General features: G+C 41.9%; 1 protein-coding gene and 1 long non-coding RNA gene across 2 annotated transcripts; both read right to left on the bottom strand.

The window, feature by feature from the left end:
- Positions 1-354: 354 nt before the first annotated feature.
- On the bottom strand, positions 355-9,948 carry LOC115485351 (uncharacterized). The gene is made up of 3 exons (XR_007776731.1): positions 9,409-9,948; positions 4,475-4,581; positions 355-2,943 (listed from the first exon to the last, which is right to left on the bottom strand). It is a non-coding gene; the product is annotated as an uncharacterized LOC115485351 (long non-coding RNA).
- A 5,129-nt stretch (positions 9,949-15,077) lies between these two features.
- PTGR3 (prostaglandin reductase 3) lies at positions 15,078-23,973 on the bottom strand. Its single transcript, XM_009101634.4, has 2 exons — positions 22,770-23,973; positions 15,078-16,853 (listed from the first exon to the last, which is right to left on the bottom strand). Exons 1-2 carry the CDS (start codon positions 23,069-23,071, stop codon positions 15,929-15,931), a joined length of 1,227 nt encoding a protein of 408 aa, XP_009099882.1. The 5' UTR covers positions 23,072-23,973; the 3' UTR covers positions 15,078-15,928.
- Positions 23,974-25,003: the final 1,030 nt, after the last annotated feature.

Here is a 25,003-nt window from a genome sequence, read left to right as displayed (position 1 = left end):
CTAACAGGATTCTCAGGCTGCAGAGCAGTGCCTCTACTCTTTGTGCAAGAGATCCTATAAAATAAGGTATTGCACAAGAAAGCACTGCAGCTAGTGAGTAATAAAGACTTTCAGGTGTAGAGATTATGACGGCCAGTTAAGAACAGGGTGTCTGAGTTCTCTTGCTACATTTAATTAAAATGTAGCAAGAGGTACGTAGGGGTATCCCTAATCAAAACAAGTCCCTATATTTTTGTTGGTAGGACCATCTTAAAATGCATACATTTGAATCACCTTGGAATAAATGAATTTAAGTTTATTCCCTGCTTGCATCTTAGGCAGGTGCTCAAAACTTCATTTTCAGGGCTTCCAGACTGGGTCCTCCCTGGTACAAGGGAGGGATAGCTTGCACACAAATGTCAGCATGGCTTAAAGGTAGACCAGGCATGTAACACCATTGCAGTACTTGAAGATAGGGGGTGTGTCTTGCACAAAAGGACACATACATGGAGAACTTGTTGCCTGGAGAACCTCACCACTGCTGGAAGAGATGCAGACCTGGTGCCCCCTTGATACTTTGCTGGTGAGCAGAAGTTTGGAGATGTCAGAACGGTGATTTTTCATAACCTATCCACGATATGCTTGAGTAAATGCTGCAAGGAGTCTTCCAACACACGGACTCACAGGAAAGCTTTTCTTTGCAGCTCCTTTGGAGCAGATCAAAACTCTTTGCTTCCTAAAATAAACTGGTCCTAGTGTCTTTTGTAAAGCTGGCAAAAGAATATGATCAACCTCAGTCCACATTTTCTTCTAACTTTCCCAAACAGACATTAAAAATGGCCTTTAGTAAATATTAGGTAGGATTTTTCTTTTGATAACTCCATGCTCCCAAAAGAGAGTTCAAATCCAGGAAACATGAGGAAAGATTCAGTCACTTGAAGGGTGCAGATTTCATTGTTTTTGTTTGCCAGGGAAAGAACAACAATGCACAAGAAAACATGTATACTAAATAACGCTAATTGCATTATAAAGAACACCAGGCATCCTATAAAAACTTGTGCCTTAATGTGTCTGTAACAATTTGTCAGCAAATGATCTTCATGCAAAAGAGCCAAAGCAATTAGCTGGGGGCTGGCTAAGCTCTGCACTTCTTTCACATGCTGTGTAGTAAAACAGACCACCACCATCAAAAAAAAAAAAATATCCTGCATATCTCAAAACGCTAGGTCAGTGGTTCAGCTGTTTCACTAGAGTCTTTTCTGTGTTAATTTGCTATATTTTAGAAAGCATGTTAAACATTATTCATTATTTTACCCTCTCTTCTTTCACTGCCCCTGCTATGGTTTGGCTACATGTGCCTAAGAGTAAATCCCCTGCAGAAGATTTTCCATTGTCTACAACTGAACCAACAAATAAGTTTCACCTGAAAGTGGACATATTATTCTTCAGGTTAAGGCTGATTTTGATTTATGTATATTTTCAAGCTTCTTTGACCAACAGGTAAGTAAAAACCTAACTATGACAATGGAATAACATTGACTTACCCCACCTGTTTCAGTTTAGTTTTGGTGATTTTAAGTTAGTGCTTTCATTTAATCTAACCCTTACACCACCATCTGATTTTGAAGATATCAAGAGAAGAGTAAATGGCAGGCACATGGTATTTTCCCTCTTAAGAGGTGTTGTAATTTTATACACTAGGATAACACCTGTGGATCAAGCCACTCTGGGCTTTGGATAACTGCAGACTGCTGGGAGTCCTGTGAAGATGTGACTACAGATTTGCTTATACTTCTTTCCAAGAAAATGTGTGGAAGTTATAGTGGCTGCTTTGTGTTTTTACAGGCTGGAACTGTGTTATTCAAGGGATGTGGAGTACAACATTGATTTTGTGTTTTGACTCCTCAATTCTTCTGTAAATGCAGAAAGAGGAGAAAGCAATTTGGCTCCTGCTTTTCGCAGATGGGAAGATATGGTCTTTGATCTTAATGCTAGAACTAGTAATCAAATGTTGATTTCCTGGCTTTTAATGTGTGAATGAGTTGAAAGATGCTCTCGACTAGGCTAACAAGCCATGTGCAGTGAGTGAATGATGCTTTGTGTACCTCATTCTTGACACACTTATGATAGAAAACAAATGTATGAAGGTCTTTTGATCTGTGAACTACGGCTGCCTATGGTGATGGAGACAAGGCAGGAATATTTGGAGGTTTTGTAAAGTATCCACATGCACTGTTGTCTCCCTGCCTCTAGCCTCTTTTTCCTTAACCTTCAGTTTGTTATGTACAGTGCTTTCTGCTGGAATGGTGTTAATAGTCACTTCATAGGAGCTTCACTACTACACCTCCCCTGAGTGGAAATAGGGGGTGAAATCTTTTTAGACCTATGGTGTCTACATTTGGCCTTGGGAAAGGACAGGGCAGCTCTTATGTCCATGAAGCTGCACAAAACTGGCTTGTTTCCTCTTTATCAATGAATAGCACCAAGTGCTCAAGGAATTCAGCAGCTGTATTTTGCTTGGAATTATATGTGAAGGAGGATCCTCATTCTTGTCATTTTATTTATCATTAACAGCCATTTTAATTTCTTCCCAGAGGCAATTATACTGATCTACCACATCTAAATCAGAAATGACACTGTAGTGGTTATATTATGTTGACTGGGCATCACCTAATTTTTAAGTGGCATTCTTGCCCCATCATTGTGATTGTATCCCTTTCTAATAAGCAATATAAGAAAAGATCTACATAATGGGAAAACATACATATTAATATATTCCATGACAAACATGTTAACTTTACATATTAATCACAGTAAATAGAAGTCATGTTTTACATTTTTCCTCTTCAGTACACTGTTCTCTTGACAGCTTGCTTTCCCTCTGGTTCTATTCTTTCCTGGTGTACATTCCACTGCCTCTGGTCGCCCTGTTAGTTGCAGGAGGAGAAGGCAGGTCACGTCCGCCTGGTTAAAAGGAAAAAAAGGGAAAACAGTGTTACTGGATAACATAATATTGCTGCTCTCCTCACTGCATTCAGGTCTGCATGAAGGGACTCAAAAATGTGCAATAAACATATGTGTGTGATAATGAGATTGTTGGTGGAAAGTCATCTTGAAAAGACAAGGAGCAATTAAGCTTGCTTACTTATACAAGTTAGAATGACAAGATGCCACTGCTGGTCCTGCTCATCCATATAATAGGGTTCTCCTTCCCTGCTTAGCTGTATTGGGAGAAGCATTTCCTGTCAAACCTCTGTCATGACTCCACCATAAAGCAATCTGCCTTTCTCCCTTTCATACACCATTCATTCTCACACTTGCATCACTGTCCTGCTTTCAACTGAGTGCCTGCTAGCAAGCACCCGTATTCCGTATTAGAATAATTTAAGAATTCAATGCAAAGCCTTCATATAACTGAGTATTTATTTGTATTGGTGTCCTCTCTCATCCAATTTTAATTGAATACTTAGAGATGTCAGTGGGGAGATGTGCAGGTTGTTCACAAATGCTTAATAATGCGATGTGTGGAGTCAACAAATAATGCACCTTTCTTTTGCTATCTTGAAGATTTAGATAGGATATCTTGGATGCTATTGACAAGGAGAGAAGTGTGGAACAATAGGAACATATGATAGTGTTAGATAACAATAGCTATCCTTATGCATCTTGAATTGAATGATGAAGCCATCAATTAGAGAAATAGCCCTCTGAGTATATATCATCGAGAAGATGAATACCAGTACATTGCATTTCTGGATGGAGATCTCAGTGATCTGTAATTCAGAAAGGCAGTGAATAGTATACACAGGCAAACTAATTCTATTACTTTGAAAATCAGAAATCTTTTGCCCATGTTTTTTTTAGTTTTGTGGTTTGGGGTTTTTTTTAGCTACAAGACTCTTTCAGACACTGAAGGTATTTGTATTTTATATTAATAACTTAAGCAGTGCTTTCTCAGTATTAAGATGCCATTCTTCTTCACAGTAAAAATATTTAGTGGACACCTTCAGGGATTAAAGGAGTATGAGGAACAGTTCTTTCTAGTTGCTTGTCTGGTTTCTTAACTAATTCATACACACAGGCATGGGGATCCATTCACACCCTGTGAACTCTGTTAGAGTCCCTCTCCATAACAAGGAGCAGACCTGGTATACACTCTATGCCATAGCCTCCATTTTCAACATAAATTCTCTCATGTTCTCTTTGGGATATCTGATAGTTTCTATCTCTTCTGCACCTCCCAGATTTGTGTGGGTTTTGTTTTTTGTTTTTTTTTTTTTTTTTTTTTGCTTTGGTTTGGGTTTTTTGTTTTTGTTGTTGTTGTTCTTTTTGTTTTGTTTTGTTGTTGGGGTTTGAGTTTTTTTTTAAATAATTATTAATATTGTTTATGGCAGAAAAGTAACAGTAAGAGTCAGAGACTGAAGTTGCATTGTAATAAGTAAGGAATTCCCAGCTTTTATTGTTTCTGTTTATCAGTTTAATTTCTTTTACTTACATTTCAGATTGAGTAAATATTCCATGGTCAGGGCCAAAATTTATTCTTGGATCTGTACCTACGTACCAAAATGTACAGCAGAGCAGCATTAGACAGTGAAAATGGCTCTGTAAGAGAATAAAGAAAAAATATGAGGTAAGACTGTAATTAACAGAGTGTTTGACTAACTATAAGATGCAATTAAAGATATGAAAATATATTTTCATGAGCATAATCTGTATTATTCTTATTTTTGTTGTGTTTTTTTTTAACATGGACTTCTTTGTGTGAAATCAGTTTTATGATCTAAATGTTTAGGTCCTCTTCATGTTTGTTTGCTTGTATGCAGAAAGTCATTATATTAAAAAATGGAGCCTACCAGGCATGCCAGTGATTGTTGCAGTGAAGAATTTCTAGAGCCTTAAGGGATAAAAATAAAGTCACTGCCTCTCCCAGAAGCATTTGAAAGGGATAAAGAAGTTTGGTGGATCTCAAATGTATTGACAATATATGGCCTGATGAGGGTAAGAAAAAGCTCAGGTGTTTCAGGATAACAGCAGGTAAAAGAAATTGCTGTAGCTTTTCCCCCTTTAAACCTAATCAAATGAAACCACCTACAGGCCAATATGATTCTTGAGTGCACTTTGCCCTGGAAATAGTGTTGTATTATCACCCAAAACATAAATAATGCAATAAAAGAAAATGTTTGATGTCTTCTTAATGAGCTATTGTTAAGGCACCTTTCACTCTTATCTCTTTTCATAGCCTGATGCAAGGAGCAGCATCCAGTGGTTGAGAGTGTATTTTGAGCGCTGCTAGGAAAGTACAAATGAGAAAACAGGTTTAATTACACTGCTTACTGCACCTACAGGTCCATGTGGTTTGACTGGCTGTGTTAGGACACCCTGTAATTTGGAGGAATTCTCTGTGCACTGGCACCATGAAGGTACTGCTATCAAAAGGATGGTTAATAATCTAAAGTTGGCTGTTAACATTGCTGGAGCTGGTGTCTATAATTTCAGTGAGTGACCTGAATGACTCTGCAATGAAAGACTGAAATGTCACTCTCCTCCTTTACTTTGTTTGCCTTGAGCAAAGACTGCTCCAGATTGTGTACATCCACCAAGGTCCAAATGATGAAAGGGCAGTGTGTAAGTGTGGATTCAAGGCTCAGCTAAATCTCCCTGCTCTGGCAGAACAGTAGGGGAACATGAGGAAGGGGGCATGGGTGAAAAATAGGATGATCTCCTCTGGAGCAGCTTCCACTGTGGCTATCTTTTCCCATCTCTGAGCAAGTAAAAGTGTGCCTGGCTATAGGGACCTGGCTCTCCCTTGCTCTCTTAGCTGCCAGCTACAAGTAAATCAGACCTGATGCCTGTGGCTAAAGGCAAAGCAAATGGTTTCCATTACCCAGGTATTTATTTTGCACCTGCTGCTGTGACATCTGTGTAATAACAGTTACATATGACAAAAGGTAGTCTGACCTGACTTCGAGTATTTCACTGCTTTTTTTCATTGTGCTGAGTGAGCAAGCAAACGGAAAACTCATAGTCTTAATGGGAGGTAGAACTACTGAATCATTTAGGATGGAAAAGACCTTTAAGATCATCCAAGTGCCACAGACCATCCAACTGAGACACCTGTGGAGTGGCAAGTGCAAAGACCTTTGCTGTCAGGAATCTTAAAGCCTTGTTTCCGATGTGCCTCGTTGGTACAGCTCAGATGCAGTAAAGGAGTAAAATACTATCAGCAAATTTCAGAAAGTTCAGTATTTGCATTTCATTTGGAAACCTATGACATTTTGGCATATTTTCACTGGAAGGCCAGAGCAAGGCTGATTGAAGATCAGTGTCGGCATTAAAATATACAAGGTATGGAGAGCTGGTACGCTTCAGAGCAAAGCCAGCCTGCCAGGCACAGAACCAGGGCAACCCTGGGACAGAGAATAGGACTGTTGGGGTTGGTGGTTTTTTTTAAATACAGCACTGAACAAAGAGATTAAGTCACCCACAACACTCTGAAACAGTATCTTTTTGGAGTGATACAGGCTCTAAGAGCAAATGTGCTTGTCTTCAGAGCTTCATTCATATTGCCTGATGTGCAAGTGTCAGGACTGGGAGCTGCTCAACCTTTCCACTTACAGTGTGGCAGATAGAAAAGCACTGGAACAGCACCATTCTCTGTATTCTCTCTGGTATAGTACAGCTAGTTTTTAAGGACCAAGAAAGTTTTCCATCATTTGGATAAGCATGGATGTCAGTTGTACTCTGGCAAAATTATGATGAGAAGCACCAAAAAAATCTAAGTCTGAGTGACCATTCCCCTCCAGACATCTTGAAGGCACTATCAACATTTTGTTTACTGAAAATATTAAAAGGAACTGTTGCCATTTATATATGACTGGTAAAGTTCTGAGTATTTCTGGAAGCAAAGAAATAATTGCTTTCACCTTCCCACCTTACATTGTCTGTAATTAGTTGAAAATGCGACATAATGCCAGGAAGATGGAAGAAAATAATCTAGAAAGCAAGGACACTGGCATTAGTGCTCACTGCAGTATATTTGTGAAGCACTTCTATTAGATTTAGGACTGCATCTGATTTACATGGGGGGGGGGGGGGAAAGCCTGAATTCATCTCAGGTGAAGCACAGACTTTGGCTTTTCTCCAGTCACCACTATCAACATCCTTTTTTTTTTTTGCCCCTGCTAGATACAAGCCTCATCTCTACAGCATCTTTTATGAGTATGAGCATATCACTCATCTTACAGTGTTCTACTTCATACCATGTGTCCCAATGCTGAAATGTTTTGTTTTGCTACAATTTCAAGTTTGTGGAAAAGGACGAATATTTGGCTCTTTCCTCTTTGCACCATGATGTGCATTTTGTGACTGCTGAACATTGAATCTTTTCACAAACAAGAAAGGAAGAAATGCCAAAGAAGTTGCTTCATCACATTAACAGAATGAGAGACACTGCAAATTAAATCACACAGGTGGAAAAGAGGTAGAAAAGCACCTTTGTGGGTAGTTTGTTTTTTTTTTCCCCTCGTGTAGCTAGAAAAGATCTCACATTTTGTAAAGAAAAATTGTCTTTTTCTGTGGAAAATGTAAAATGTATATATTTGCCATAAATCTACTTAAATTTTGTTGCAGAGCATATAGGCAAAACTCTGTGCTTTCTCAGGTTTACATATATTACAAGACAACTTGACCTACCTCTCACTGAAAAGGGAGAGAAAAGCCTGAAACACTTCCAGCAGCCTCCCTCTCTATTATTTTCACCCTTTATTTTTTGTTGGGAGTAGGGAGGGAAGCAGAGAGGAAGAGGGAGAAGGGATGCAAAACAGAGCTATCAAGAAAGTCAAGAATGTTACTTACAGGAGTGAGGGGAAAAGCTGTTTTTTTTTTTAACTAGGATGGACAATAATCTGTCCTTCACAGTCCAATTCATTTAGAGAATACCTGGGAACTGCAGGGTTGTCTTTTTAGCAGTTCCTCCAGAGCAAGGTTTGCTTTGCCACAGCCCATCAACTAAGAGCTCAGAGCTTGCAAAGCTGCTGCCATTGCCACCATAGCTCTTACAACAACATTGACTGCAAACACTGAATTTCTGCATTGACTGAACTGAATTTCCCAAGACTTTGGGAGTTTTCTGGAGGCCCTGAGAAATTTCACTACAACTTGAGGTTAGGCAGGTCTGTGCATTAAAGCTGTTTTTTCCAGCAGCATGAACACACACACACAGAAACAAGAGCCAGGTTCTCCTCAGAGGCTGTTTTTACACTGTTTCAAGAGCGTTATTCTTGTTCCTCATTTACATTCCCAGGAGAGGAAACCGACTCAATATCTCTCTTATTTGTAGGCACTCGTGATAGCAGGTTGAGGTTTCCCAGCTCAGTAAGAAGTCAAATGATCCAGTAACTGACTCTGCACCTTGATTACTGAGGATACAGAAAAAAATAACGTATTTTATCCACTTTCATCTGGCTACTCTTGCCACACCCTATGCAGGGAGGAAAGGTACCTTATGCTACTTGTATGCAGGGGTTATTTTGGAAGAAACACAACCCAAGGAGAACCCCTCATTAGGGCTTCAATGAGGGATTACACACAGGTGTCAAAGGGCAAATAAGCTAGGCATTTTCAGCATTATCCTTGTTTAATGTTATGAAATGGCCTTCAAAACTCTGGATGCAAATAAAACTTTCCAATACGCTGCCAGGAACAGTCATGCCAATAATGCCATGCCAATGTGAATGAAGTTGGAGTGTTTTTCTTTGCAGCAATCAGACATGCCACACAATGCATTTCTGTGGAGTTCTCTTTCTTGGGTGGTTGAAATCACTTGGCTGGCAGCCTCGTGCCTCCCAGCTCACCTGAGGCATGCTGTAATCAGCCAGAACCATGCTGCATGTCATGTCTTACTGCTTCCAGAAAATATACAAATTTCCTTTCCTTCTATCCCTTTGTGAATGAGTCCCTTAGGGGTATGGTTTTAAGACAGCGCACAAGAAGCCTTTGCACAGATACTCGTAACGCATAATGAGATTTGTGTGCCTGCCTACTTTCTCTGAAAATGAACCCTAGAACAGCAGAAGTGACTTGGTCTGGCACTTGCTTGGTCCTTTTGACCTCCCTCTTGTGACAGAAGATAAAGACTTCCCCCTCCTTCTCTTACAGAAAGCCTGGAAGGTAGGTTTTTATGATGTGCTGTCTGGTCTTGCAGTAAACAGACATTTCTTGAGGGTTTTAGAGTCATCAGCTCCAGTTCTGAAGAAAGATACAGTTGTTCAGAACTTCATGGGATAAACTTGTCTTAAGAGTACAGGTGCAATGAGTCTGCATGTCCTATGACAGAAGGCTTGAATGCAGAATTTTTGCTTCAAAATGACATCAGAAAACACTGCAAGTCTCAGAGAGGTAAATTGCTTATGACAAGTAGAAAAGTCTCACCTGCAGAATAGGTGTCAAGAGCCCATGCTCTTTCTAAGCCTTTTTTGTTATTCCTGCACCCTGCAGTATTCAGTGAAGTGGCTCAGTAAAAATTCCCATACAAAGACTCAAGCAAGCTTCTTGTACACAGCCCATTTTTTTTTTTTTTTGTAAGACCTACAAAAAAGAGAGAAAGAACATGCTATAAACCACCACCAAAACCTCTGGGCCATTACAGATTGTGGGAAAGTTTCTTGCAGTCTGCCAGGATCCATGCTGAGTGCCTGGGGAGCTGAAAACTGCTCTTGTCCTGTGATAAGGGCTTTACATGAAGCAGGCTCTGCTGGAGGCACAACAACTTGTGTTGAACCAGCACTACCAAAATGCCCCTTATACACAGCATCAACTGAAGTGATGTCAAAAATTCTCCTGCCCTATAACCTGAGTAAAGAATGTGAGTTTAATGGGGAAATATACATCGAAAAGTAGAACTGAGATCAAGATATTGTATGCCCAGGCCATGTACACATGGCCTACAGAACTGTGCTGTCTCTCACTGAGAACCAGCAGGCTGTACCTCACAGTTTCTCAGGTTTTGCCTTGGGCCTGGTCTAGATGTACTTCTGCACTAGTAAAACACAGCAAGTGCAGTAAGTGTTTACCCCCTTTGACATTACCATTTCATCTGGTCTAATAAGATCCAGCTTTTATTTATGTGTGTAGCTGTGCCTGTGAGAGGCAGGAAGAACACGCCAGCTGGGGAGGAAAAGGGAAAAAGAAAAAAAATATTCCCGGGTACCTACCCAAGGAGTTAATGCATTGGGGCATATGTGAAGGAGTTAAAACACTACGCAGGTACAGATCCTATGGCAATTACAAATGTTATTGAAATAAAAACCAGAAACAGGAAGCCAAAAAACAGGTCCCTAAGGCAGGCATCTGTCTTAAATGATATCATTTGTCAAGTCTCCAGCATTTTGTGGTTGTGAACACAAAAAGAAGTTCTGTGTTACACTAAGGACATTACATACTCATTAGTCGGAATGTTCCTGAAGTACATAATACAGGATTTTCATTTAATAAGAAGCAGCTACTTGCAACTGCATTGCACATAAAATAAATTCTGGGCACGCTAATTGCCATTCAAGGATCTTCTACCTAATTTTTGACAGGTTTTTCTTCCCCTCCCCCATTAGACTACACTGCAAAAATTGTAAGCAGATTCTATTACTAAAGTTTTAAAATCTTTGAAGAATATTTTCTTATTTCTGAAATCTGAATTTCTTCAGTCATGAATTATGAAGGTTTTAATGCAGATGTTAAAGAACAAAAGAAAAAACCCCAAGTTATCTACAGGAATATTGCAGCAAGAAGTGGTGTAGTAAGAAAGCAAATTACATACACGTACATATGCACATACATATACATATACATGCGGGTCTCTTGGTACAATAACTCCCCAAGTCATCCCCCCCGTCTCGAAGAACAAACCTAGCTTTAATTAATTGGTTTAGTTCCTCTATCTGAACACTATTAGTGCATTAGTTTTAACTAATATATAAGCTTCTCCCTCGCTGCCCTGCCAATGACCTTAAGCTTCACATGGTAGGAAAGCCACTTGCTGTAGAATAGAAAAGTAATTTATCCACCATGATTGTTCAGCCCTGGCCCCTCTGTAAAACAGCAACTGACAATTGTGCTGTGTTATGGATGGTACGTTTGTGGTGTGTACAATAGTGTGCAGAGCATCGAACTCACTTCCCTGAACACTGCAGGCAGGATTTGAAAAGTGATCGTAGAGAGAAGCGACCACTTGCTGAGTGATGTCCCTCCATTTGCAATTTTTTTTTTTTCCAAGTAACTCCCCCCATTTTTTTTTCTCAAAAGAAAGATCAGTGTTGTTTTCTCAGCTTAAGAGCAGTATGTAGTTTTCCATTCATAAAAGTATGTCATAATAATAACAATGAAAAAAGAGGTTACATTGCTTTTATTTTACCTGGGATTTCCCCGCTTCTTTCCACATTTCAGCATTTAGCATATTCCCTCAAAACATAATAAATTTCTATTCTGTAGCTTAAGGGATCCATCAGTTAAAATGTTAGTCTTTCATCTTTATTACCCTCCCATTAAAATGAAAGAAACCGGGACACACTTCAGTTTAGAAGAAGCAATTTAGTTGGTAATGTCCTTACTACTCAAGTCTTTACAAAGAGAGAAAGTGCATTATTGCTTATATTTCACACATCTATCTGCATAAGAAGCAACTAAAGCTTTCAGACACATATGATATTAAATTTAATAATATTCTTTGATTAGATTATTTTATTACAACATTTTTCCATTACTAGTCATTTCCCGTACACATTTACATTCATAAAACCTGCAGGTTTTTCTTTGTTTGTATGTGTTTATATGTATTCATAAAGCAAGGAAAAGATTTTCTGGTTTGCCACAGCTGTTAAATTCGAAAAGAACAGATTAATAACTAGCCACCACGTAGGACTAGGTTTTCTTGTACACTGCACCAGTAACCCTTTGCTATAATGAGGACACAAAGAGGCTCACATCAGGCTGCTCCTCTTCTTCATAACTCAAAAGCGTCACAGTGGCAATAGCCTCTAGTGCTATTTGTCTTTAGTGCAGTTGTGACACTTCGGCATGATCCATAATTTGGCAGCTATTTACCGTGACATTTCCCTTCAGTGCAGCCATAACATTCAGTGAAGCCATTATTTGGTTCCATTTACCATATAAATTGTATTGTCGTGCATGCATGCTAGCAGCTACATTAGGTACCTGAAAATGAGTAAATCTTGTAAAATAGATACTAACAGCTATTCAGCAGAGAAATTTCTTTACTCCTCAGACAGAAGTAGGAATATATATAATATCTGCAAACACTACTGCAAACTTTTCCTTGAGAGATTGCAATTATCTGTATTTACATGACACAGCAATTATTCATATCCACTTACTAAATATACACTTTATGTGCATATACATTACACACATTTGCACGCATACAAACATACAGCAAACTACTGCTTGGTAGAAACCCAACTTGATTCAAAAAGGTATTAGGAGAATCCAGCACAGCAATTAAGTAGGAAGCATATCTGTAAAATGTGCTGAGGGTTGCAAGCTGGGAGAGAGCGAGTGAGTACGTGTGTGTCCGTGTGCGCGTGCGTATGCACACATGTGACAGACTCAGGAAAAAAGCCAGCTCTTCATCTAGTTCTTTGTTGTTTTTTCATGGAAGCATATGTGTGTAGGGAAGGGAAATTCAGTTATTAGCCTCAGCAAACAATGCCAGATTCCTCTGTAGCAAATTCATTTAGAAAGGTAAAATTAGGATGTAGTGCTAGCAACCACATCTCAATGAGCTGTTATTATTAATAGTATTATTATTTAAATCCCTGCTCTCTACATATAGTATACTTAGTACTTCCAAGGCAAATGTATTATTATTTTTAATCATTTAAGTCCCCACTGTGCACACAGCTTTTAATACACCTTTTTTGCAAGCATATTAAGTGTATTGTTATTAATCCCTTGCTGTGACTCTACAGTATTTCTTTTCCTTGTATGTTCAATGTCCTATCATCATTTAAACCTCTCAGTGTGTGCATGCCATATACATTTTCCTAGGCATCTAATATTTAAACATTATTTAAATCCATCATAGCTTACTTATTCAAAGGCAGCCCTGCTCCCACAGCTCTAAGTTTGCAGAATGTACTTTTAAAGAGAAGTTGGGCTTTTTCCCCCTGCTGCAAGACAAAATTTATAATGAAACTCATCAAAAAGGCCTTATCTGCACGTTTAAGAAATACTTTTCACCCTCTCTCCATTGATAATGCTCTCTTTCAGCAATTTGAAGCATAGAAGTTGTACCTTTATAAACAAAAATTACTTCTTCATTCCATATTCATTCATGGAAGAGTTATCATGCTGACCCTGAGCCAACCCTTCAGCTTAACATAAACATTTGATGAAAAAGACAAGCCAAATGACCACAGCCTAACCTAAACACCAGAAAGGCTACGAAATTTGTACATTGGCTATCCAAGTTATGCATACAACAAATGCATAATGCTGTGATCAGTATGAAAGTGCTGAACAACAATCTGAAGCCAAAACTAAAATGAACAACATGTCATTTCTAAATATATACATATGTGTGAACCCCCAAAGGTCCCTCTCTTCTCCTATTTTGATCAGTGAAGAAGCCTGGGGCAGTTGCATTATGCAATGTTATAGATGAAGTAACAAATTAAAAAGAAAGTAGAACGTATGTCCAAACAGAATCCAGTTACAGGAGAAATTTTCTATGACAAAAACATATTGAATTCACTGCCTCAGCAGATCTATTGAACTGACAGTGATCAACACATCTGAAAGTTGGGCCACTTGGATGGTTTTGGCATTTGACTGCAGCAATTTGATTTGAAAAAATTCTTACTCATGCAACTCTTCTGTACATATCACAGAGGTAACCAATTGTTTTTTTGGTTTTTTTTATTTTGCCACAGTACGTCTCAAACAACCTTGTTTTTTAAAATGCATTTAATGACCAAGGACTTCACTTTATCCCTGAACAAGGAAAGATATCACACATGCCTAGGAATAAAATGCTGAGAACTTTGAATGCTCTGTATGGTACTTGAGTGTTCACATCCTTCTAGCAGTCAGCTGGAAGCCCAATATACCTTTCAAATTATGCAAAAGTCAAACACAACACAAAAGTTTTATTATCAGAGATGAAAGAGGATATATGTTTCTAACAGCAGATCTTACTTAAAACAAAAATCATGGTGGATTAATGCTAACCTTGAGTAACTGAGAAAAATGGTCACAAAAACTCAATCCATTCCACCTTTACCCAAAATCAAAGTGAGACTAAACTTAATAGTCAGGCATGGCCCAAGAAAGTGACAGTTCTCCATTTTACAAAATTCTTTATGATGCTAATGATACATGTACTAATAATTTGCATTAAGAATGCACCAAATCAAAATTAAAAATATTTTTTGTCTGCACTACTGAATAAAATATGTTTTCCTGTGTTACAATCAAAAATGGTGTGTACAGTCAGTCCTGAATAATGCCCTAAAATTAAGTTTATCCTGGATTTTTTCCTTCAAGTCCTAGTCATTATCAGTCTATCATTATGTTTATTATGAGGCATATGATCTCAGGAAATTTCCATCTCTTCAACTGAATACAAATGAATGTAATTTTAAAAGATGTGGCAAAATTGGCCTTTATGATCTTAAAAGTTTGCTATGGAAAAAAAGATGTAGAGCAAGCAGTTTCAAGTATTTTATTGTTCTGGAAAATATTATGCTTCTAGCTGGAATTCCCACTGTATGTACCATTAATAATATTCACTAGGTGAGGAAGAATTTTTGAAACTTTACAAAACCCTTTAACTGCATCCACTGGAAAATCTATGGCGGAGCATCAGTATGTGTGTCAGGTATTGTGACTATGGATTTAAAATGGTCCTGCTGCTTGCTTGTAAGAGGGCTTCTGAAGAAGGAGTATTTGGTAAAAGTAGAAGTAGCAGCCTGATTATGGGAAGTCCCTTCAAGAATGATCAGTCAAATAACTCCGAAAAACAGAATATCTGAAAAAGAGCTAGTCAGCAAGAAATATATAATTATGAATAAATGCCACAAATATTTAAATAGCTTTTAAAACTTTATTTCATCTTCAAAAAATATACAGGGCATGAACACACATGAACATGGCTCAAAATCCCATTCCAATAATCTTTAAACACTGACTAAAGGGGAGACTGGACAATAAACAGTAACAGTGGAAAATGAAAAGGCAACAAAATGAGACTATATTGCAACTTGTAGTTAAAGATTTAAAAGAAAATTGCGCAGTTGTTTATAGTTATGAAAGACAGGATTAAAAAAAAAGTCAAGTTGCTTAATATTACTGACATGTCAGAATTGGAGGATAAATTTCCCTGTGTAACCAGTCAAGGAATATTACTATGATCCATGATGCAACTGAATTATGATTATCATGTTTGTGACAGAAAATCAAGAGCAGTTTTTTCCCAGAAACTTCAAAAGATTAATAGAGCAACCCAAAGATACAACTCTTTACTTATTCTTGTTCTAAAAATTTTATTTTTAAATCAGGGACTCAAAATTGCTGAAAGATTTTTTTTCTGAGCTGAACTACAGATGAAGTCTTATCAAATCAGGCTGACAGACTAAATCTGCCTCTGCATCAAGACTTATTCTGTCAAGAACAATGTTCTTGTCTCATGCTAACCCAAGTGACAATATCAAACACAGGCCCATTATGTCCCTGCTACAGCCACTGATTTAAACACTTTTAAGAAAATAAAAACAAATAAACGGAAAAAAACCCCAACAAACCCATCCCTTTTTATTAACACTTTAATGCTGTTTTTTAATATAATATCCATTACTAAGCTTAAAAAAAGATATTGTTTCTAGTAAATCTGAGGCATAAAGTGCCCATTTTCTCTCTTCTGATTTATATCATTGTTCTGTTTTTACAGCTTACTGTTGACAGAGTGAGGTAATTCAACTACAATTTTTCCAATGTTTTTTCCCATGTACATGTAATCTACAGCACGGAATACAGATTCCAAGCCAGTGAACTTGCCCTCAGGAGACATGTCTCCAAAGTCCACCTCACAAACCAGGTCTCCTCTTTCATACATCTTGAGCAAATGCTGCAGAGCCATTTTGTAGTCAGAAAGGTAATGGTTCAAGAAGAAACCCCGGACGCTAGCAGACTTCTTCAATAGTTTTGCTGGCAATAACTCTGCTTTAATGGGCTGGAGGCCAGTGGGGTTTTGGTAGCCAGCGATAAACCCTATAACTATCAGGCGCCCTTTGATAGCCAAGGCATTGAGAGCCAAGTCAAACATCTTTCCTCCAACAGATTCATACACCACATCCACACCTTCGGGGTAGTCCTTCCTAAGCACAGATTCCACATTTTCAGTTTTATAGTTGATGGTACGGTCACAGCCAATGGATTTCAGAAAGCCACCCTTTTCATCACTGGAGCAGGTTCCAATTACATGGCATTTTGCCTTCTTTGCAAGCTGCACAGCGAACTGGCCTGTTCCTCCAGCTGCTGCTGTCACCAGAATCTTCTTGCCTTCAGACAGGTCTCCCAGCTCTTTCAAACTGAGGTATGCAGTTGCGCCACTTACCATTAAAGTGAGAAACTCGGGTTTCACTGAGGGTAGAAGGACTGCTTGTCTGGCCGGCACAACTGTGTATTCAGCAAAGGAACCTGCTTTCACATAGGCCACAGCCTGACCCACCGTGTAATCTGCACTAGCACTGAGTCCTAATGCTACCACTTCACCGACACCTTCAAAGCCTATATCAAAGGGGGGTTTAACTGAGGCGTCATATCGACCAGCTGAGTAGTTTATATCAGATGCATTGATGCCGACAAATCTAGAAGAAAACAAAAATGTTTTAACGAGATTTACTCCTTACCAAGTTTTCATTGTATGAGAAACCTTATATTCAAATTTGTGGGATAAATACAAGATTTGTTCCAATTCTCTGTATATTTGAATAACGAGCAGACTCCAAAGATTACTTTCATCAGACTTCCATAGTTTCCATTATGTTATTCTAGAATTACAGACAAATTTTCTAAACATAAAGAAACAACAAGAAGCTGTAAAAAGTAAAACCCAAACCCAGAACAAAACAAAATTCCTTATATTTTCCTTAGGTCCACTTGACCAAGCTAAAGAAGCTGAAAATAAATCTGTAAAAGATTAAAGCGTGAAAATTAACTGACCACTTCATACAAGATTTGAAAACAAAGAAGAATGAAACATGCAGAGCAGTAAATATGTGGATTCTGGCAACAAATTTATATTTTTGAATATAATAATACTGTTAATGACTAACGATCATATTAACTATCGATGTCATTTGCAAGGTCATGTTACTGTAGGCAAGTACTTTTTAATTGATGGAGTCACTGCAGCAAATTTGCCTTTTGATGTAGCTAATGTCAATGTTAAAATATTTTTCTTTATATAAATTACTTGCAACACATCAAAACAACCTTGCACAGAAGGAGTAAAATTGTAAAACTGAATATCAAGTCCTACTGACCTCTAACAGGTGAAAATGGATGGCTTTTTTTTTTTTTTTTTTAGATAAAGATAAAGATATTCTCACAACTCGATTAAGCGCTAGGAGATAATGCCTAAGACAAAGTTATGATCAAGCTCAAATACAAAGATCTTTTTTTAAAGTAACTATCTACACAGGCAAGAGAAGAGAGACTGGGGAAGGTTCTGCTAACTGGAAAATGTAAAAAAGAAACACATGAAACAGCAAATGCCAGGACTGTTACTATGTGTGGATGTGACAACCTAAAAGGTGTACTTGACACCATGCAAAAGCTGCAGAAGTAGGCAAACAGTGCACTTTTCATTGTTGCAGTTAGCAACAAGCTCAGCTCGTATATGTGGGTAGTTTTAAATTGCTTGCACACAGAGCGGGGAGAACTAAAACCGCTTTGCTCCTTTTGATATTCTTCATTCTTTACAGCATGGGGAGCTTCAAACTTTCACCAACGTTATGTATAAAAAGCCACGTAAGCGTAAACATATCCATGCATAAAATAGGTAAAAGTGACTGTAGCTCTCGGTAATCCTGCCTTTAACTCGCCGCTCTGCCGCAACAAAAAATGCCTACGTCTTGTCCGCAGACACAAAAAAATCTTCTATTATCCCGCTCTGCCGTGACTCCCGTACAGGAGTGCTAAAAGATGTATAAAAATTGGTAACGGAGTTGCAGCTTCCGAGGCAGACCGCGTCCCTCGGGCGCCAGACGAGACGCGCCGGCGCTGCACCAGCCTCCTCCCGCCCTTACACCCCAACTTCTGGGGAGGACAGAGGAGGGTGAGAGCCCGGTGGGGAGCTGTGCTCGCCCCCTCACCGCCCTCACGGCTTCGCCTAGTCGGGGCTCTCGGCAGCTGCAAGGCCAGCCTAGGGCGCCCGCTGTGCCCCCGGCCCCAAGCCGCAAGGGAGGTCCCGGCTCCCCGCTGGACTCAGCCTCGCTCCTCCCGCTCCCGGCGCGCGTCTGCCTTGGTAGGACGCGGAGCAGCCGCGCCCGCGGCTGGGGCAGCGCACCCCGCCACGGGCAGGCAGCGCAGCGACAGGAGAACAAGTCCTCCCGTTTTTAAGACCTTCCCTTTCTCGGCGCTGCCCGGTGCCGACCGGAGCACAAAGGCAGGTAGAACAACCAAACACTCTGAGGACAAAAACTTTGCGTGCGGGGAAGGAGCAAGTCGTGCGGTGGGCAAGGCGCCTGCCGAACAGGGCTCCAGCACACGCACCGCTGCTTTTGTTCTGCAGCCGGAGAGGATGCGAACCCTTCCCGCCCGGGCCGCAGCGCAACTTGTGCGTGCGGCTGCGGGGGCAGCAGCGCAATTTGGGGCTGCCCGGCCGCTCCCCGCCGCGCCGGGCAGGAGATGCGGGCTCTCCGCGGGGCTGGCCACCACCTGCCCAGCACATTCATCCGTGCACACACACACAGACACGTACAGACACGCGTGTTCGCACACCCGCTCCCTCCCCGTCTCTGCGGGGCGGCTGTGCCACGGGAAATGATCCTCCCTGGGCTTCTGGGTTCATCACTATCAATCAGCGCAGCCTGCTGTCTAGCCCTCCCCCCCTATTTTTTTTAAAAACCTCCTTTTTATTGTGTGCAAACTCAAAACTCCTGGTCGCGTTGTACGGGCTTCTTTCCCCCACAGGCACTTTTTTTTTTTTTTTTTTTTTTTTTTTTTAACAAGATTGTTTAGTCTTAGATTCCTTGCACATTAAAATGATCATACGCACCGTCTGGATTAAAACATAGTGTCTAATTTGCCTTGTCATTCCAGCTGACAGAAGTGAGGTGGTAGGATGTGCGTGCAGTTTCACTGATTATTTTGCTTTTAAAAGTAGGAAAAAGTATGAATTACAAGTTGAAGATCAGTTTACTAACTTCTGAGACTGAGGAAAGTAGAGAGCACAGAAACAATTACTTGGGGTGCTAGTGGGTTTTAAGACATCTTTCAGATCTTTTATGTTGCCTTCATTCACTTTCTTACTTTAAATCTGTCCTTTAATTTAGAAGTTACCAGTTGAGTTTTGCCCCTTTCATTTCAAGATGCAAACCTGAGGCAGGGTGTGAAAAAAGCCTGAGATTGGCTTTTCTCGAAATAATTATGCACATTGAGTCACCCGCTTTATTTATACTCAACAGTGTTGAAACCCCTCGTACTGTTTATTATAGAAAACAGGAGGACGCTGCCAGGGGGGAAGAAATGCTGTTTTGTGTACCACAACAAAGAGTGAGACACCGAAAACCAGCATCACAGCCTTAAACACAGACAAAACAAAGTCATCCAAACCAGTACTACGCAAGAAAAACATTATTTAGACCAAACACCCAGCGGGAATAGCCCTCCACTTTTCCCACTGGGATCTATCCCTTTAGTCCCCTGGTTCAAAAAAAGAAACTTTCTCAACCCCTCTTGGTCCCTTTTTCTATAAACTTTGTTCCCATCTTCCAGCCCAAGAGTAAATTCTTACAGTTATTTTGGCAATGAAATGTGTCACTTCATCAATAAAATCTCGAAAATCCTCCAACAACTTTAAGAAGGACCAAACTTCCACAGCCCTCGGCCCTTCTTCTGCAATGAAATGGAAAACCCTTGCTTCCACACCCGCCCCTCTTTTCTCTCCAGAAAACAGGACAAACAGAAATACAAAACTTAAATGGCTTCACCGGGGATTTATCACCTTTTCCCCTTCCCTTTCTCTCCTACACAGAATCAAAGAAAAAAAAATAGCTTAAATTAATTTCTAATTCTGAAGGATTTTTGAGTAAAAGAAGAGGTGGTTTTTTTTCTGTGTAAAAAAGTAGAAACAAGAGTTGCTGGCACAGCTCTCTAAAGCAGAAGAAAGTTTCCCCTAACTGCATCTTATTTTAAAATATCTATCCACACACAGATTTTAATTTCCTATTCCCATAAATCCCAAACCAGATTTTATTGTGGTGAATGACGATTGTTTTGCATGAAAAGCTAAAAGCAATTAATACTATTCATGGGCGTGACTGGGACTAAAATGAACAAATCTGAAAATGCCCTCTTGGAACCCAAGTCTTTCATTGTTTTGTTTTTAATTGTATGCTTCTACCTATTAGAAAATGTATAGTCGTACTTGAGCTTGGTTGTTAGTTTTTTTTTAAAAACTAAATAGTCAGGGACTCATCCCTTCAGGATGGGTTAGTCCTTCCTCAGAGTGACAGAGAGAGGGGAAAACATTCAGAACTTGCTTTGTGCTGCAGCTTGAACACAGTGAATGTTTTACAGTAACGTAATTCTGTGTCTTCTGTGAAATTCTTCAGAAAGGAAAAGTAAAGAAAGAAGAAATGCCACAAGCAATACAAAATGTATGAACTTTACATCTAGACTTCATCACTCACCTCTTCCTCCCCTTCATCCCCACACAGGCATGTACCAATAGAGGAACATGTGTGTAACAGGCTGATGTGTTAAAGACCAGCAATTGCCTGCCTGAATCTGTGGACCAGCTCCTGTCTTTAGTGTGGTACCTTTTACCTTGTGAGCCCTTTTACCATGAAGTGTGCATGTCCCACGAGCACCCAGGGAACCCATTCAGCAAAAAGAGGGAGAAGAGGGAGAAGGGAAGAGATACATTGGAAGCTGTTAAAAAAAAAAGGAATAAATTTTTAAAATTTACAGGAGGGCAGGTGGGGGAGTGGGATGAGAAAGACTCCAAGTGCACGTGTGGGAGGGAGGGGAGTTGAGAAACAAGGATGTCGCTCTGCCTTGCATCACTCGAGTACTTGCTACTTGTATCTCAAAGTCTTTCGACCTCTTCCACAGAAAGGAATTCAACTCCAGCCTGTTGGCTGTTGCACGCCTTTACTCTTTCAGTCGTTAGTGGATGCAGCAACATAGTGTCTTAGACTGCTGAGGTTTGGAGGGAATTTGGGTCTCACAAATGCCAGTGGGAGATGTCAGCATCGAATTAAGTGCCACAGCAGCTTTCTCGTCAGCTCCTGGAAGAACCCCTGTTCTTTCTCCTTATCACTTCTTTGCCCTGTATTTGTGTTTTACATATGGATACATACAAGTCACACATACGCGCACAGTCACACACTGCCTTAGCAGACCTCGCAGCATTGTTTTACAGCCAACTTAGTGCTGCTTAATATATTTGAGCTCCCACGGCGAACATGGCAAACTATGTGTTACTACGATTTCCTTGCCTGACAAGGACCTGAGAGCGCTGCTCTCTCCCGTGCCAGCCACGCAGTCTGCTCCAAAGTTCCCGGAGTTTCGGCTTTCCCTCGTGAGCAGAGAAACCCCTGAACTTCAAAAGACTTAGTTTTAGCGCAAGGAAGGACGGCGTCTAGGAAGGAGCCACCGAGAACAAACAGGTTTTATGGAGACAGCTGTGGGGGGAGGCACGTTTTGTCCTCGGAGTCTTCATTTCACGGGGAGCTGGTCACCGCGCCGGACGTGGGATTTACGGTGTATTATGCTAAGCAAAATGTCACCTCCTCACACTTCGCCCGACCCGGCTCCTCTCTAAAAGCCACCAACAACTGCGGGCCCGCGTCCTGCGAGGGAGGCCGAGGCTGCCCTGCCCCCTCCGCGCCGCCCGCGCTTGGCGCGCAGGGCTGGGGGTGGTGCCGGGGCTGCCCAGGCGGCGGGCCCGGCCGCGGCCTCCCCGGTGACTCACGGCTGCGCGGGGGCGAGGCCGGAGAGCGGCGTGAAGGGCAGCGGGGCCGCGCGGAGGACACAGCGGCGGGGCTAGGCCCGCCCGCACACCGCGATGCAGGGGCGCTGTGCGGGTGCGCCGGGGACACACTCATGCCCCGGGCACGACGTGCGTGCAACGGGCCCGGGCAGGCCCCAGGGAGGGGCCCTGCGAGCGCTTCCTCCGTCTCACTCCCTGCTTGGCACACCCCGAACATAACACTCGACTCTTCCCCCCCCCGCTCCCCCTATGGCACAGAGGCCCTGGGATGTTTTCTCTTCCTTCGGGCAGGCGCACGCCGTGAGCAGCGCGCACAGACAGACAACACACACAGCCCAGCCACAGGAGGAGGAAGTGTCACCCCCACACACGTGGATAGGGTGACAGAGCTGTAGCACCAGCCGTTCAAAACAACAACAATAAAATGAAATTAACAGTCGCCAGATGGCGGCTGGTGCAACTCTGGAGCCGGTCTCCGAAGTGAGGAGAGAGCAGGCCACAAGGCGCCAGGAGTCGGCGGGGGCCGCGGGGCCGGGGCGCGGGGGGGCGGGCGGGGGCTCACCTGTTCCTGACCAGGAGGTCTCCGTCTCCCGGGAGTGGCACGGGCGAGTCCTGCTGCAGGGTGACCGCTTCCCTGAAGTTTTGGCTCAGCTTCGTCACCACCAGCTTCTTCATGGAGCTGGGGATAGACGAGCCCTGGAAATCCAGAAACTGACGGGAGTAGGACATGTCCAGGATGGGCCGCGACCAGCTGCTACCGAAGGACCAGGCAGGAGCTGCCGCGGCGCCGGACGGCTGCTGCCGCCACCACCACCGCGCTGCCCGGGAGCTCAGCGAAACGCCGCTTTTTGCGCTATAACTCATGCCCTGCCTCGGCTTTCCTCTCCCGCCCCGCTCGGCAGAGCTCCGACTCGGAATTCTCCAGGCAGCTCGCAGGACGCGCCGGCAGGAGAAACTCCCCGCTCGCAGCTATGTGTGTACGTAAACAGAGCCCCCGAGAAGCAGGTTCTCCCTCCCCTCCCAGCCAGCCCCTCCGCCGCACGGAGACGCCGCCGGAGGAGCCGCGGCAAGATGGTCCCCCTGCAGCAGCCGCTCGTCTTCTGCCACCGCGGGCACTACCGAGGGGCGAGGCCGGCCCTGCCTACCGGCTCTGCCTTGCCAGCGAGGCAGGTGTGCTGCAGGCCAAAGTATCTCCTAGAGGAGATGGTGGTGGTGGTGGCTTTTAGTTTGCACCCTGCCTCTGACTAAGGGGTTTAAAAACAGGGGAGGGGGAGGGGGGTAGACAGACGGACAGAGAGAAACGCCTCGGATTAGCCCCCCCCCGCCCCGTTCTTTAGTTTACAAAAAGAGGGTATCTCCCAACCCAAAAAAAAAAAAAAAAAAAAAAAAAAGGAAAGGAGGAATAAATAAAATAAAATTAAAAAAAAAAAAAAAGTAGGAAGAAAGCACGGTAAATTATCGGCCAGGAAAGGTTAGAGAAGTGGGGAGAAGTTGTAGAGCTAATCTCCTAATGTTGTTATTAGCCGCCGCCGAGGAGCCGCTGCCCGCGGGCGGACGCTCCGCCCCTTCCGTGCGAAACGTTTCACTTCCTCGCAAGGTGCTACGAATCAACCCCGAGACGGCGGCGGCGGCTCCGCGCCTGCCGCGGGAGGGGATTTAAACGGGCGAAGCTCTTCCCGCCGTCGCCGTCCTGCCGGGAGGGAAGGGTAACAGGCTGCTGTCAGTTTGCTTGGGTCGCAGGGGTTTCCTCCGATCCCTGCCAGAACATCTCACTCTCCCTTTCCCTCCTTGCTTCTTTCTTTCTTCTAAAAAAAAAAAAAAAAAAAAAAGAGAGAGAGAAGAAGAAAAAAAATTAGTCATCTCTCGCTGTAGGTTACGTTTGGGTGAGGGAACCTGCGCAGGGAATCAACTGGGTTAAGGGACCGAAGTCAGTGTTGTGATAGAGCCGCCAATCCCAACTTGGTACAACTGCGTGAAGAAAGGCAATATAATAGAGATGTTGCATTGATGTCGCATGTAGTTCCCAGAATTAACTCCATCCTACCAGTATAAACAGCTCAATGCTTAATTGTGCGGTAATAAGAAGAAAGAAAATCCCCTTCTGCCCGAAAAAGAACAAAACTGCAGTTCCAAGTGCTTTCCTTTAGGAATCAGCTGGGTAGTTTTTATTTGCTTTCTTGACTTAAAAAAAAAAAAAAAAGGGAAGAACCCTTCTGTTCTCGCAGCTAACATTATATAAATCCCCAGACACATACTGTGCAAAATGTATTAGCAGTATGTTTCATATGCTGCAGTTCTCGCTCTGCAATCTGTTGGTATTTTAAAGTAAGGATGAACTGTAATCTCCCATAAATCATTTTTAATTCAATGCTGGGTAGACGTGTGCCACGGCGAAGTATCATCTCCTGCCTGCCTCTTTTTTTTTCCTTTCTCTTTTTAAGTTTGCTGGAAGAAGACCTTTGCTGAAGTTAAATCAGCACATGCGTCTTGCACAGCACTTCAGCAAGTGGATTATAATAACAACCCCCTCAACGCGTGTCTCACATGAGGAATCTTTTATGCCGTGCTGTATTAAGACTTTTTTTTTTGTCATATTGTTTAGCTCTGGGAAAGGGAAAAAAATGAAAACAAAGCAATTAAAAAGATTGACAGGTATGGGTTTGTGTGAGACCTATTTGTAATTGTCAGGGTGACGTGGGCAAGAGGAGGAGGAGTAACAAACTGAAGCAGGAAAAGCAGCTCGATGTGTCTGTCTATCAGTTGAGACTGTCTGAGAGCCCTGGGATCCGAATGTGT

Source organism: Serinus canaria, chromosome 2 (genome assembly GCF_022539315.1).
Source record: "Serinus canaria isolate serCan28SL12 chromosome 2, serCan2020, whole genome shotgun sequence".
NCBI classification, from domain to species: domain Eukaryota; kingdom Metazoa; phylum Chordata; class Aves; order Passeriformes; family Fringillidae; genus Serinus; species Serinus canaria.
The sequence above is the reverse complement of the archived record's forward strand: the minus strand, read 5'-3'. Positions and strand labels throughout refer to the sequence as shown.

Excerpts from the sequence above, each read along its gene's own strand:
- PTGR3 (XM_009101634.4), bottom strand. The coding sequence starts at position 23,071 with ATGAGTTATAGCGCAAAAAGCGGCGTTTCGCTGAGCTCCCGGGCAGCG. Across the intron at positions 16,854-22,769 it reads GACCTCCTGGTCAGGAACAG|ATTTGTCGGCATCAATGCAT; the intron begins GTGAGCCCCCGC and ends GTTTTCTTCTAG.